General features: G+C 33.3%; 1 protein-coding gene across 1 annotated transcript; it reads right to left on the bottom strand.

The window, feature by feature from the left end:
• Positions 1 to 6,927: 6,927 nt before the first annotated feature.
• Positions 6,928 to 11,307, bottom strand: LOC133205203 (synaptotagmin-C-like). Its single transcript, XM_061340962.1, has 5 exons — positions 11,054 to 11,307; positions 10,548 to 10,693; positions 9,768 to 10,250; positions 8,442 to 8,559; positions 6,928 to 7,986 (listed from the first exon to the last, which is right to left on the bottom strand). Exons 1-5 carry the CDS (start codon positions 11,211 to 11,213, stop codon positions 7,676 to 7,678), a joined length of 1,218 nt encoding a protein of 405 aa, XP_061196946.1. The 5' UTR covers positions 11,214 to 11,307; the 3' UTR covers positions 6,928 to 7,675.
• Between the last annotated feature and the right edge of the window lie 4,096 nt (positions 11,308 to 15,403).

A 15,403-nucleotide genomic window follows, 5' to 3' on the forward strand; every position in this document is an offset into this window, starting at 1 on the left:
AAATTTCCAGTTTTCGTAATGGCACCGGTTCTGACGTTCTCCTGGCACGTAAAATATAAAAATAGTAAAAAAGCCAGGAAAACGTCAGATATTTCGGACTACCCCCCAACCTGTTAAGATCTCTTATAAATATCGGCTTTTAAATCCAACATGTTAAGTTATTTTCTTGAAGAAAGCCATCATCCTTTTCACCAACTCCATCAAGACTGGAAAATCCATGAGTACCAATCCCCCAAAGATCAAAGTCACGAATACCACGCTGAAAGTCCCCCCAACGTAAGTAGCAGAAGGACGGGGGTCCTCGGCACTGGTTTTGCTTCTGATTGCGGAGGACAACGTGGTTTTGTCCACTTCAAGTTCTTTCTTCATTCTCTGTATTTCTTCCAGAACTTCCACGGTAAGGTTTTTTGCAACACTATGCGTACATGTACAATTGCAAGGTGCATCTAGAAAACAAGAATTAATTAGAAATACAGTGCCATTTTTAACTATAAAAAGTCAACAATATCACATAAATGTTCTCTTTGTGGAAACTTTCATCGTACCCCTAGAAAATTATCTTATTGAATAATAAGGATATTTATATAAATATCAATATACCGTGACCTAAAGTGCAACACTGGCGTATTAACAGGAGTAGTGGTAATCGGCACTCACCGGTAGATATGGCGATTTCAGATGCTGTAGTAAGTGCAGCAGAAGGGGTGGTTATAGGTGCTTCGGTTGCTGTGGTGGTAACTGGTGCTTTGGTAGATGTGGTGGTAACTGGTGCTTCGGTTGCTGTGGTGGTAACTGGTGCTTTGGTTGTTGTGGTGGTAGTTTTGGTTGATGTGGTTGTAGTTGATACTTCGGTGGTGATAAAACATTAAAGAGAGTTTTGTTTAGGTCATTACAGTATGTGAACCAATAAACGATATTTTTCAATAAATGAATAGATGTTAAAATTTTAATTATAATTTTTTAAAGTCGCTTGGTCCGATTGTTATGGTAAAAAAAATCTTCTTGTGAATCAGTATGAACTACTTGAAGTTTAAGGCCAAATTATGTAAATACGAGTATTTTCCATCATTCATTTCTGGTATTTAAGAGTCGCCCGGTTATAAAAAGTACAGTAATTATGACCTCTGATTGTTTTAAATAACATCTTCATTGATTATGTCTGGTAATTAATGTAATAAATTATTACTACATATTCGTTTTACAATTACAATGTTATCAATTAATTAAATATCACTATATGTTAAACATATAATATGAAATGTCAATGAAAAAAAAAACAGAGAGGAACTAACATCAGAGAATAAACAAAGCTACAATATTGAAAGTGTTCCGATCCACTTTCTTTGTCAACTGTAGATAGGTAAACTTCATGAACTTTTGTCAAAAATGAATCCAACATACCAAATACCACAATCTGACTTGAAGATATTTATAAAAAAATTGTGTGGTCATAAAATTTGTTATTTTGGTATTGAATTAAACATGTGCAATATAATTACATTTCAAAGTAATTGACAACTAGTCTAGTTCAGGAAGTAAAATAGCCATGGATATGACAAGATTGCAATTAATCTTTTTACTTACATGTACTCATACACAGGGATCTGAAATTGGCTCCGGTCATCATAACATTGTACCATTTCAAAATATTCGCCACTAATCGTACTGCAACATGATCCTCGTTCTGGAGAGTGCTAGGTTCTCCTTGCTCCCATTCAGCCCATGATTGTTTATCATTATTTGTCATACTCCTGAGTTCATTATTTACAAATTTGTATCCAATATAGAACCAAGAACCTGTGTATCTGTTAAAAATAACGCGTTAGACTGTTTTATAAGCATCTCCCGCAGAGGAGTAAATAAATATGGACAACGAACATGTGGACACTAGCTAGGAAATTGAATTTAAATGTTTAACAAACCCTTTGGCTGTAATAAGTTCCGCAATAAAATTGTTCACTCCCGGGTCCGGGATCAGAGCCAACATCCCATTTGAATCTTTGCATTTCTGTTTCGCGTCCGTTGCAGAAGTGCTTAGCGCGGTTATCCAGTAACAGAGTGTATTGCCTACATTAGGGGTGTACATGGAGCCTCCGTTCTCGCACACATTACCTAAGAAAGGTTTGGTTTTGTATTTTATCAATTTGAAAGGAATTTAAAAAATAGCTTTTAAAAATGAGTTTAGGAAGTGCTGTTTATAAAACAGTAAAATACAGAACATGTGTATATATGTACACATATTAAAGAAATGCAGTATAATTTTCCCGAGTTTATTTTGAATCTAACGAATATTTATTTGTTATGGAATGTATATCATGAGGTTAAAAATAGCTGCTATTCTATGGGAATCAGTTTTCCAAGAACCAAACATTTTTATCCCTTATATCTTGGACTATATATCCACAACTGGTAAGGACATTTGATTTATATACTCCAATTCTGGAGAAAGAAGATGGGTGAACAAGGCGGGCGAAGTGCCTATAGTGCGACAAACAAGAAGTGAAAAATAAAATCTAAATTATATCAAAATTTTCTTTGATATTTCATCTCACATTAAAGTATATTTTATGTAAAATCTCTACAATTTACAAAAATCTCACAAAGACTGAAATTATTTGCCTACGAAATAGCATACACACACTAAAGAGGACAAAAAGGATCATTTTCTCAAACTTTAACAAACATTTTCGATATGAGTGGGTCTTCGCTTCATTGTTTTGAAAGTTAATCCTAAAAGTTTGCATAAAAATATAAATTTTTTGGTTTACAAAAACATGGAGCAAAGACCCACTATACCTTAAAAGTGCACTTTTATGACAAAGCATTCGCATCTTTCCGAGAAATACTTGAAGTCCACTAAGCCAAGGGTCATATCACAAACATGATTCAAATGACACTATTCATCAGTAGCTGTGTAGCGTAGTGGTTAGCGTGTTTGTCTCAAAGCAATATGATACTCCGGATTTTTATTGTTAGGGGTTCGAATCCCACGAATACTATTTATTTTTTTGAATAAAAGAATACTTTTTTCCGAGATCTTTTTTTTTCTCAAAAAGGTTTTGTTGATCATAATTTTATAAATTTCAATAATGAGAACTTTATTTTAAATACTTAATTCACAAATTGAATATGAATTTTTTTAATATCTAAAGCTATAGGCATTCTGCACGCCTTTTTCACCCATCTTCTTTAAACGAAAGCTACTTACTAGAAATAGTGGTAACTGATGTTGTGGTGGATACACAAGATACCACGACATCCAAACAAGGGACAGCACCACTGGAGCAGGACTGTAAGTAGAAAGGTTACGCCAGGTAATTAATTAATCAGTTCATTAAAAGCTATTTTGCTGAATTGCAATTTCTTAAAGATTTGCAATTCATGTTGTCGACGAAACTATTTTTCCTCATTTATGTGATATGATAATCGGTAAATTTGCATCGTATCATTTGAAATATAGTTTTCCTCTGATTAAGAACTGAATTTGAATGACATTATGATATTTCTTTATGCAACAGCTGGAGTAAAATTGAGAAAAATAAGACTCACTGGTGAAACAATTGTCATAGCGTTACCCAAACTTTCTTCCATTGTAGTTTTCGATTGTGTTGCTGTTATTATAACACCCCCATGAAAGAATCCACATGAATTTTCGACTGTAAAACATCCAAGTGAGTTTATATATTCACGGGATGTGAAGAAACATTTGGTATTATCATCATAACATTTCACTTTTAAAATGTCTTTGTTTAATTCCATGTTATTTCCATTAGCCGAAAAGTCCAGCCCGCAGCCCTGATCAATGGACATAGAGAATTCGACTTTGCTTTGATGGTCTACACAGAAGGTAGTCTTTGATATCTGTTGTTCCCAGGGAGTTAAGTAAAGAAAAAAATCCCTCCCACTGTCAACTGCAACAAGAATGGGGTGATTCGAACTGAACACGACGGCAATTCCTATTGTCAAGGCTATTTCCAATTTGTCTCCTTCGTTAACGAGAATATATTCCTGGCAATGTGTTTCCTTTGAGACCGTTAGGGTGGTTTGAGCTTGGGAGGCCACAATAGTTGCTCGACAGGTCTCAACAGCCACGAAGTCGAAGGATCGGCCTAAGCGGGTACGGTCGACAGCGTGCTCAACTTTATGATAGAAGTTCTCGGTGTTTGTTTGTCCAGTATAGTCTAGAAAGTCATAGTCACATCCGGTAAATACGGATACAATATCAGTGGATGATATCAGAGCTCCAGTAAGAGAATGCATACTCGTCAAATGGAGCACAGTGTATTTTCCTAAGGTAACATTTATTTTTTCTCCGCCGTGATAAACTTTACCGTACAGTGTCAGAATGGCCGTGGCACGGTCTCCAGGAAGGGTTACAAGCACCATTGTTCTTATATTGGTGGAAACAATCTGCACCTGACTGTACGTGCTGCTAGCATTACATGGAGTGATAACAAAGTACTGGCTTCCGAGTTCTGTATAGGGGAATACCATAGTAGAATCCCCTGAGAAAGATCCGATATTAATCATTTTCAGTTTGATAGGTATCGTGGACATTATCTCAAATCCTTTGTTAGACATTTGTATTGTCTTGTTCAAGCCGTACTCGTCAGGAATATCAATCCATGACGTCATTAAAGGCCCAACAGTCCAGTGATCGTTGTTTATTTTGACTTTCAGGCTGTGGTGTACTGTTATTTTGGTAATATTCGTTGGACTAGGATTGTACAAGAGAAGTTTGCAACTCTCTTTCCCAGCAGTTTGTGGCTGACGAACCATGGATAGTATAAAACGAGTTCCTACATTTGGAAAACCTGAATTTATAGTGGCACCTAGAAAATTAAGACAATGTCATGTCTTCAACGATGTAGGATGTAAAGAATAAGCATTTTCTTTTTGTCAAGGACTGATGGTCTAAATGGAAACCAATCTTTCAATTTCATTGACATTTGAAATAATGGAACCATAGATAAGGAGAAATGCATTCAATACGGAGATCAAGGGCCGATATTCTTATAAATGAACTTGTATACACATTAACTTTGACAAAAAGAATATCTACCATAAATCTTGTTCAATAGTCAATACTCAATCAAGTTTTAGAGCCAGAACTAGTAAAATTTGATTTTCACAATATCAAAATTTGAACCTCATTATCACCTTTTAAAAAGACGAATCTACATGATGTAGGGATACTTTTCTGTTTATCTTTTTATTCTGCATAAGAGAATATTTATAAAGAAATGTATTTTTTCTTCTTTTTTTTTCATTAGTTACATTTTCCCCTTTTAAATGCACATTCTTCATTTCTACAGTCTTCAATTTTCTCTACTCAAAGCTTCGAGCCAAGTTTATTTGAGGTTAAATTTAATCTCTGAGCCGTCTTCTTGGTTTTGCAGGATCCGTTCCAAATACCTTTGTACATAGGTGAGTTGTACAGTTGATAAATCCATTCAATATTGTAAGTTTTGATTTTTTGTCCGTCAAACAACATTATTGAAATTTATTAATGTAGTCAACTTTCTTGTAAATTGCTTTAGAGACATTGAATGAAAACGTTCATTTTTCACATATATTTTATTAATGGCAAAAATGGCTAATGCGGCTAATTTTCCACCTCCTGCAAAAAAAATCTAAGCAATCATCAACTTACCTAATAAGACTTTGATAATCAGAAATAGAAACACTAATCCTGTAATTAGTAGATTAATTCTAGCATCCATTCTTGAAGAACTATGAAATAACACTGCAAGTGAACGATGTCTAATTGATTATTAACCATTTAAAATCATTGTGAAAAATATGTTAAAGCAATTATGTTGTTGAAATATTTGTTCAAAATGCTAATGGGATGGCATTGTCCGTTTTCTATCCCTATTCAATGTTAACTTTTAGAAACAATGCAATATGGGAGTCATTGCAGGGGTTTTCAAAACCCATGGGGATCTCAGACTAAGCTTAGAATTGAAGGGAAAATCACAAAATACAATGCAATTATGAATTCTGTATTTTAGAGAATTTTCAGATATATTTTGCTGCAAGCTGTACATTGTAACCAAATATACGTTAAGCTTCCATCGCCTAAGGATGAATTATGCAGATAAATGTTTACCTGAAGATTTTTTATTTTACATTCAAAATTAGCTTAGTCTTTTGTGATGCCAACTTTCTACGTTGAGCAAGTAAACATGCAGAAATATGCTGTTCTGCCTCTAGGATAACTTTCTGTTTGGATTTTTCTTAAAAAGTTTCCGGTTTAAAGGGGCATAAGTACAGTTGCATTGCTGATTTGTTTACAATTTTTATCATCACTGATATTGTTTTTGTTTTTTTCCCCCTACATGTGGGTGTGTTTGATTTGCTAACACTGCACACATCACTGAATATGAAAAGCCAATGCTGGTGAGTTGATTTTGCTTTTTTACATTTCTATTCCGACTTCTCTTAATTATAGGTTTAATCTCTTTCAAAAATACAATACAGAGTTCCCACTGTTCTTAAATATTAAGGATAAATTTTAGTTCATGAAAGTACCATATGAAACACACCCGAGATTTGTAGTTTTGATAGTGTTCAGATAAAAGAAGTATTTAAGCACACTTTTATAATACGAGAAACACTCTTGCAACATGTTAGTCATGAAATTCTTTCAAAATTTTGATGAATTTGAACTTCAAATATACCAAACAGCATGCTTAGAACTAAATGCAGAAGATAAAAGCGTTTCTTGTCTTTGTGTGTTGTAATAAAAAAATTGTAACCTTGTCGGAATTTGCAGGTAGGGGCCATCTTAACCAGACACATCTCACATAGATACAAGCTTACATACATGTACTTTCTTCAAGTTATTTTTTGAACCTATAAAGGCCAGATATCATTTTGCCATCTCCTCTACTTTCGCTACATAATTTAAGTAAAACAAGGTAATGTGATTTTAACTTTTTATTTATTATCTCGTATCAAGCATCGCACAATGTCTTTTTTGCTTAAATCAAACCCAGTGTAAACATAAACTGTACAATAAATTACAACTGAATTTCCAATAAGCTAACGTTTGAACACATACATACATTTGTGCATCCCTGCAACCCCAAAACTCAAAAAAATGTAAAATTAACGCTTATTCCACATAAAGTTTTCCCAAGAATACACACATTCTTGTAACATTTTATATGGGAATGAAGTAATATATTTATCAAAATAAACTGAAATAAGGATTATTGAACAAACGAGCTCTGTATAAAATATAAATTGTAGGGAAAGCTTGCTAGTCTGTGGCATATTTGTTAGTACACCCACTCTGTAAATTCCTACTTAAGTGATCGAAAGTTTGCACTTTATACTAGGAAAAAATATATAATTTTGTAGATTGATTTAATTAATTCTGATTTTGGATTTCACGTGAACAAGTATTTTAAAAATGTTTCATGCATTTCTACAAAACCATACTAGAAAGCAACCAGCTTTAATTTTCTTACGTTATGTAATAGGCTGGGCTCTGATGCTCAGTATCCACTGTAAAATTCTCCATACCTTGATTTTCAGACATTTTTACAAAGCTCATTGGAAGTGCACAATTTTGCTGGAGATACATAATACATTTCAAAGGACGGAATATGAAAGAGAAGGATTAAAAGATACTGATATTTAACGACTTCACTCATTTTTAAAAATGTCACTGTTCAGTAAGTTTATGCACATGTTGGACTTGATTTCTCGGCGATCTTATCATTTCTGCCCAGTGTTCCTGTGCCGAACCCCCAAACGGTAAACCAATATAGATCCGACCCAAAAGTTTCTGTTCCGAGTTTTCCGTGTTTAAAGAAATCGCACTGATTGCTACATAGACTTTCTCGAGCTCATGGGTGGGCACATCAAACGGAAAGGTTTCATCAAATTCAGGGTTCGATTCCTCCGTTTTAGTTCCTGTTCTGGTTTTCTTAAGTGGTTTTCCATCATGCATAAGAACAACTTTGATATAGGTGTCTGTTAACAAAAATCAATGTTAGCTATTTCTTCTTTAAAATCGTTGATTTTATTTAATTACTGACTGGTTGGAAATACACGATTTACAGTATGAAACTACAAACCAATCAATGACCGAGTAAAAAGAAATTAAAACCAAACAAATTTTTGAATTTAACCTACCATACATGTACAATGTAAAACAAGCATCGAATGTGAAAGAAAACGTAACAATTATTACAATAATTATGAAATACTTATATTCAGACTAAGAAGGGTCAATGCTTCAACACACAACTTTGTTTTCACTTTATGCCAAATTACCGGATACTTACCGAGTACATTCTGAAGCCTAGTTTTTCATTTTCTAGGTAGATACGAACCGAGTACATTCTGAAGCCTAGTTTTTCATTTTCTAGATAGACACGTACCGAGTACATTCTGAAGCCTATTTTTTTCATTTTCTAGATACGTACCGAGTACATTCTGAGGTCTATTTGGTGTCTTATAGATTTTCATTTTGACCACGTTGATATAAAGTTTTTCTGCCGTGGGAAGATAATTCAGTCCGATTGATATTTCTCCTGATTCCTCCTACAAAATGCCAACTTCGATGAAAAACTCATTTAAATTCAATGGTGCATATATTGTATAAATAATATAAAAAATATGACCCGGAGCCAAGAAAGTACTTTTATTTACCTAGTTTTGAATTTAAGATGATCTATCTGTTTCTAACAACATATAACCATTCATCCCCAAAACTCTTATTTTATTAGAATTAGTACGTTATATCAGTCGTGCCGTCCTTTCTGATATACAGTGAAAATTTAATATTGTTTTGCTGCTTTCAAAATATAATTGGAGTGTAACAAAAGACTTCGGCTAAAGATAATTTGTTGTATTACTGAAGTATTGTGTTGTAGCATATAAATGTACTAGTGTCTGATACATGGACTACTGTATTAAACTGCAAAAAATCCATACATCATTTATTACATACCGCAGCTGTGGCGTTAAAAATGTGTATTCGTTAGTTTTATCGACCTAAGCCATAGCTTGAATCATTACTCAACACGATGTTTTGCATAACAATAATGATAATCACGCATAAATCACGTAATACATCATTTGCATTTGCGTCCATTACTTCTTCTAACAAAGCAGACTTATTCAAGTCAAAATAAGGATGGTCTTTATTTCTTCTTCGTTGATAAAACTACGAACAATAAAATTTTAAGAAAAGACCTATAAGACACACTCAAAACCTTGTACAGGACTGAGTTTGAACGTGTAGTTTATTTTTACTGCTAAATTTATTACTACAGTGTACATGTATTTATATTTTACAATAAGTTGATCTTACTAAATGACAGCATGTTGTTACACCTTAGCTGCAGAACTATAGCTCTCTGCTTGAGAAAATTCGGACAGATAAAGCAGATCTCTGCCTCTCAAGCAGAGAGCTACGGTTCTGCAGCTAGTTAAACCTCTGTTCAATTCTATCTGTATCACTGTTATCTACTCGACAAAAATTGCTCCAAACAAAGCAGTCTCGTAAGCATTACTGAAGAAAATCAGGGGTTAATTTTTTACTAGTTCTTCATTACTTTTTTCAACATATTCCACAAAATGACCAATAAATTTATTTTCCAATGCCCGAGTACATGTACTTTAAAGTAACTATCCAAAGTCAGGTTCCCTATTAAAAATCAACATTGATATTCTTCTGTTTCGCAAAATCCAAATGTAAACAGTTATAAGATTTTATAAATATTAAATCAGTTGTTAGAAATACACACCTCTATCGGTGCCCTCAACTTTTCCTGAAAGACTTTTTCCTCGAAATCTTCCAAATGAATTTTCTTTAATTTCATAAGGCACTCTCCAATTACTATCTTTCTGGAATACTTATCCAAGTCACACAGTTGAAACTTAATGCTGATATGTTTTACGCTGGTGACTGCAATGGATGTCTTAAACGTCTCATTAAAAGTTAAATTGTCTTTGAATTTCTGTATCCGGGTCTTGAACTCGGTATCAACATTTTCAACTGCACCGGTAAAAAGTTGTCTATGAGATCTGTATAGCCTAACCCGTATATATGGAGACAAAATGGCGGTTTTATCTTCAACATTGAGATCTGTAACCTCCAAAATTTTAATGAGTAAGTCATTGTCAAATTTGTCGTATTTGAGAGAGAAGTGCAGCGTTCCATCATGAATCTGTGAGACTAAATGCAGGGAGCCAATTGATCCATTTGGAACGTAACCGGGTGACATAGTCTGTAAAATTAGTATTGCATGAACGAATTTTCTTTTATTAAAATTTGAAAATAAAATTTGGTAAATATAGTACCCAATTATTATTTAATATTAGATCATGGATTTATTATTTTAAAATTGAAATCACAAATAATTAGATCAAAGTCGATGGAAATTTCTAAACTTGCTACATCAAAACTTAGTAATAATTAAGTCTATATTGGTTATTTCTTTGTAAAAAAAAAATAATAATAATAAACTTGTTTTATAGTATATTGCTATGACTGTAAAAAGTTGGAAAACATAACGATATAATACCCTTCTAAGCTCAAGGGCACTCTTTGCGCTTGCGTCGGACCATTCGGAAGACTCTTCTTCTTTTATAGACCCCAGATAAGATCGCCTATCGTGCTTGGATTCCCTCATTATGTCGGTAGATCCATAATTTATCAAAGGCTTTCCATCTTTAGAAATAAAATCATTATAGAGTGCTTATAAATTAAAAAAGCCTTGGTAAACATTGGCTTCCACATAAGTTATACTTTTTTCAATGACATTTTATCAAACAAAATAATACTTAAAAAGTTCTAGCTTCATTAAGCTTTCTGTACCGAGTTAATAGACATTCATCATTTTGCAATCGAACCAGCTAGAAATGTTAAGTTAAAATTCCTGAGTTCATATATTTTAGAACTCTCCCAGATCTCACACCAGTCTCTCAAAAATCTCACAATGAAATATTTTATTCATTACGAGATACATTTTGACTAAACAACAGCATGAATGCCTGTAATCGTAATCCATTTTCTGAGTATTATTCGTACCTAGTGGATTCTTTACCCGGAACGGACAGTATGGATAGAGACAACAGTAGGGAGAGAGAACACACATCAACATCACTATGACCAAAACCATAAACAGCGCCACGCCAACCAAGATCAGTAACTTGTCCCACACATCAAGGGCAATTAACTCCTCTGTCATGTTGTTCTCTTAAGGAGTCGAATCTGGATACTTATGAATTACGCAGGGATACATGTCCAAAGCTATATAAGTTACTCTCAGGTATTTCAAAACATCACCTGCAATTAGATTTTTTTTCACTCAATCAGTTAAAATGCATATGTACACCCAATGCATTAAAGATCTTGATTGTAAGAGAGTTTTCTGTTCTCAAACCCACTAGTTAAAATAGCATGCCGTACTCGATAAGTTGATATGCATCTGAATAACTAAAACTCAATACAGATATGCTTTAATTATGTTTCCTAGAAGTACACTTTAAAACATATGTATATAATAAATTCACGAATAAACTGAAAAAGAATTTCTACTGGTCAGTGGAGTACACTTACTACCGCATGATTTGTGTATATCTTTACAATGTACATATCTTTGATGTACAAATACATTTCACATCAAACATGTGTCTCAAATATATCTTGCTGTATCAATATTTTACACAGTGACCAAAAGACAATTTCTATAGCTTCCAATTTGCTTACTATTTATTCTACGTCTTACTGATTCAAGAAGTTTGTATCGGCAAAATTCCTACTTTTTAAAATAAATTGAATACATTTACCTGTCCTCAGACAAGTACACTGACTACCTGGAGCGCACCCTCCGTACAGCAAATAAAAGATACTTTAACGCTTATCAATCCCTGAACACCTTCACTTTATCTCTCTTTTTTTTCTATGTAAATATCGTCATTTATTCAGATGATAAGCAATTTTGTGAAACTTTCACCAGAGAATAATTTTGTTCGTATCAGAATAGGTGGTGCCATTAGACACGTATGATTAATCAAACGCCATTGATGACCTACTTCAATTTACACATCATAAATGGGTGACCTATAAGTATTAATTGAGGCATTTACACATTTAGTTAAAGTTTTACACAGACGTCAATGAGAAGTCTGACACATTGTAATGGATGGAAGTGACTTTTCCACTAGATGCTTTTATCCACAATGGTTCCGATTCTACAATTCAATGTCAGACATCCCTAACATTTGGCGCAACAATTTAACACATCTGGAGTCTTTGATAATTTAATGCATAAATAAAATTCATGTACATGTTTCACTATTCGATTTTTAAAGTCTTAATAATTTCTCATTTGTGATCATTTGTGATCATTACTTACTCAGAAAGTACACACAACACATGTATATGTATACAGCCTACCTTTCCAAAGAGTCCTGCATGCTTTATCTTTAAAAATATTGCGAACACTCCTACACACTTCTGGTGAGAAAAATAAATTCTTCCCTGATGTTTAAATATTCCCAGCTTTATAAAAGGTTAGTGGCATACTTGGTCCTAGGCCATGCACCTTTGTATCATTAGATCATTAATTCCTATCAATTCTTCAAGCTTTGTTTTATTAATAATCAACACTTAGGGTGCATAATCAACTGATAAACATAAGTCATTGACACGATATATAAAACTATTGTAGAAACATGCTGCTATTTTCAGTGAAATACATAATTATCGAAATAGTCATAGATTTGAACTTTTTATGACATATAACTTGCTGTGTGCCCTTTAGCCTGCACTCGGCAGATGTTGCCATAATTCTAGATGGTCAAACATGTTCTAACATCTGGACTTTTTATAAATGACTGTTAACCGCCGCTGTTGCAGTGTTAAGTGAATTTCAAACAGCAACAGGTTTTACTGAGAGTCAATAAATTATATGCATTTAGTTCTGGTCATTCTAAACTGACATTAGATATGAATTGAGAACAAATAAAATACTTTAAGAAATAAATATTAACTGACTAGCATGTAAATCTTTGGGAGAAGTTTTCAAAGGAAAGTTAAAAAACTCATCATTAAATTACTCTTCTTTTTTTTGAAATTAGAAGTAAAAAGCTGCTTGACACTTTTAAGCTTTTCAAAATCTGTCGTATTGTTCTTATTAATTAAAATTCCAACTTTTCATGTGATAAAAAGCCTCTTGATCAAAATGCTCTCCATTAAGGGACTCAGGATCCAGTCCCGTAATTCGAATGAAGGGACTCTTCTGTCTAATTCTAACATGTTCTAACATTAAATGCATCAATTATCTGTATTAACAATTTCAAATATTTCTGTCCGAAATATAATAATTATAAAAAATAAGAGACCTATGAGCCACATCGTTCACCTGAGCACTTTGGCTAGAATAAGGCAGATTTCTGTTCATTATTAAAATGTTCCAATATGTAAGTGGTTCCATCCTACTACCCCCTCCCCTCACCAGGAGGTCTTTATTTGAATAACCTTAATCTACACTAAATGAGGTCTGAGAATGCTTCCATATTTCTTTGGCTATGTATGGCTTTAGATTTTTAATTTTTCCTATATATTTCTATGTTAAAGTTTGATCTTCTATTGTGGCCCTGCCCTACCTCTGGGGTCATGATTTGAACAAAACTGAATCTACACTACCTGAGCAGCTTCTGTAGTAAAATGACTTATCTTGGCTTTGATATTCTTAAGAAGACTTTTAAAGATATTTCCTATCGGTTTATATTCCTGTGTATAATTAAAAGAAACACAAAAAAAAAAAATCCATAGGCCCTAACACAATTTAAAAGGATCTATTATCATAAGTATGCTCATACAAAAAAAAAAACCCCAAACAAACAAACAATTTTAAAAAGCCAGAAATGCTTTGAATCAAGGAGAGATAAAACTATTCTAAGGATTTTTGCAATGACGGTGTACGTGTTCAGATAGAGCCTCGCTTCTGCATTCCATATTGTTACAGTTATTATTTTTTACTGCATGGATGTTCAAACTTAGAAATTAAAAAAAAAGTTTTTGAGAAAAGATCGGTGATTGACTGCATCCTTTCCAATATGTGGGCTTTTCACTTGTTATTAAATGTCTAATATGTCAGCCTGGTATTCACTTTATTCAATTAGCGGTTTAATGTGACTGGTATGTATAACATCTTCTGATTTTGATTAATAAAGATTTACAAACAAAATTACCAAGTCTAAACTTAATCTCCGAGCGAACATTAAACTGTGCAAAATAATCAATTTTGCTCATACATGTATATCCCCTGTACTAGAGGATAGTGGAAGATACTGCAGAACACAAGGGAAGGTGCCCTCTATACTGGTACGAATAAAAGACATCTGAAGGACAAAATTCTACCCATCAGCAGGATTTACACCTACCTTAATCTGGATACTTACATACAAATCAAAGCTCCTGATTTAAAGTGTATTCTTGTTCTTCTACATGTAACAGAGATTAAAGAAGATGTACCCAACGGAGCAAAACATAAACAAACTTGCTTGGTTTAAATTTCCTCTAAAACCCGGTTTTAAAGTACACTTCCCTATGACCCCTTATGTTTTACTTTTCAATACATACCTTAACCGTGACATAAGATTTTTTCATCTTGCGCAATGTATGTTATCTTCTGTGGTTGATTTGTAGGATTCCAATGTTAACACGCAGTAATTTTATATCTTTATGGAGGTTAATAAATTGTCCCCTTTTCTGTTCAGTATTCGCACTTAGAGTAAAACCATAGGCCACACAATTCTCACATTCGATCAGTCACATATACAGCTTGTAAAAAGGTTTCCGGATGTTTTATGTTCACGATTCATTGCACCAGTTTTATTCCTTTTAAATAAAGTTTAAAGAGTTTTTAATACACGGTTGATATATATCTGTGAAGGTGTAGATCTAGAAATCCGGGAGAGCTGGAGGCTTTTATCGGAAACCCTCGTGACTCATAGGCAACAGCTGGTACTAATGTCATACAATTCACTGTGATAGATAAATATTTGTCTCTGGCCACGATCTTATAATCTCTTCTGCAGACCTTAGAAAGCATTGTTTGTCTCTTTCTTTTTTAAATGCAATCATTCTCAATTAAAATTAATTTAATCATTTTTTCCCTGATTTTATCAATTGCTAAATGCAGCCTTTGCGTGATAATCAAATGAAAAACATTTATTTCATCAATATGGGAATCTTCTATTTAAAAAAGTATTTTGTAAAAGACTATAGTATATTATATGCTTCTTGATATATATTTCCCTGATGAGTTAAAACATTATCCTTACATTTGTACTAGGGAAGATGTTTGCAACATCAAGATATAGACCAATACAATATAATGCATTAAATTTCATAGTTTTATTACTTTGA

This window comes from Saccostrea echinata, unplaced genomic scaffold (genome assembly GCF_033153115.1).
Source record: "Saccostrea echinata isolate AGI-Se365-2 ecotype Australia unplaced genomic scaffold, CSIRO_AGI_Sech_v1 ptg000054l, whole genome shotgun sequence".
NCBI classification, from domain to species: Eukaryota; Metazoa; Mollusca; class Bivalvia; order Ostreida; family Ostreidae; genus Saccostrea; species Saccostrea echinata.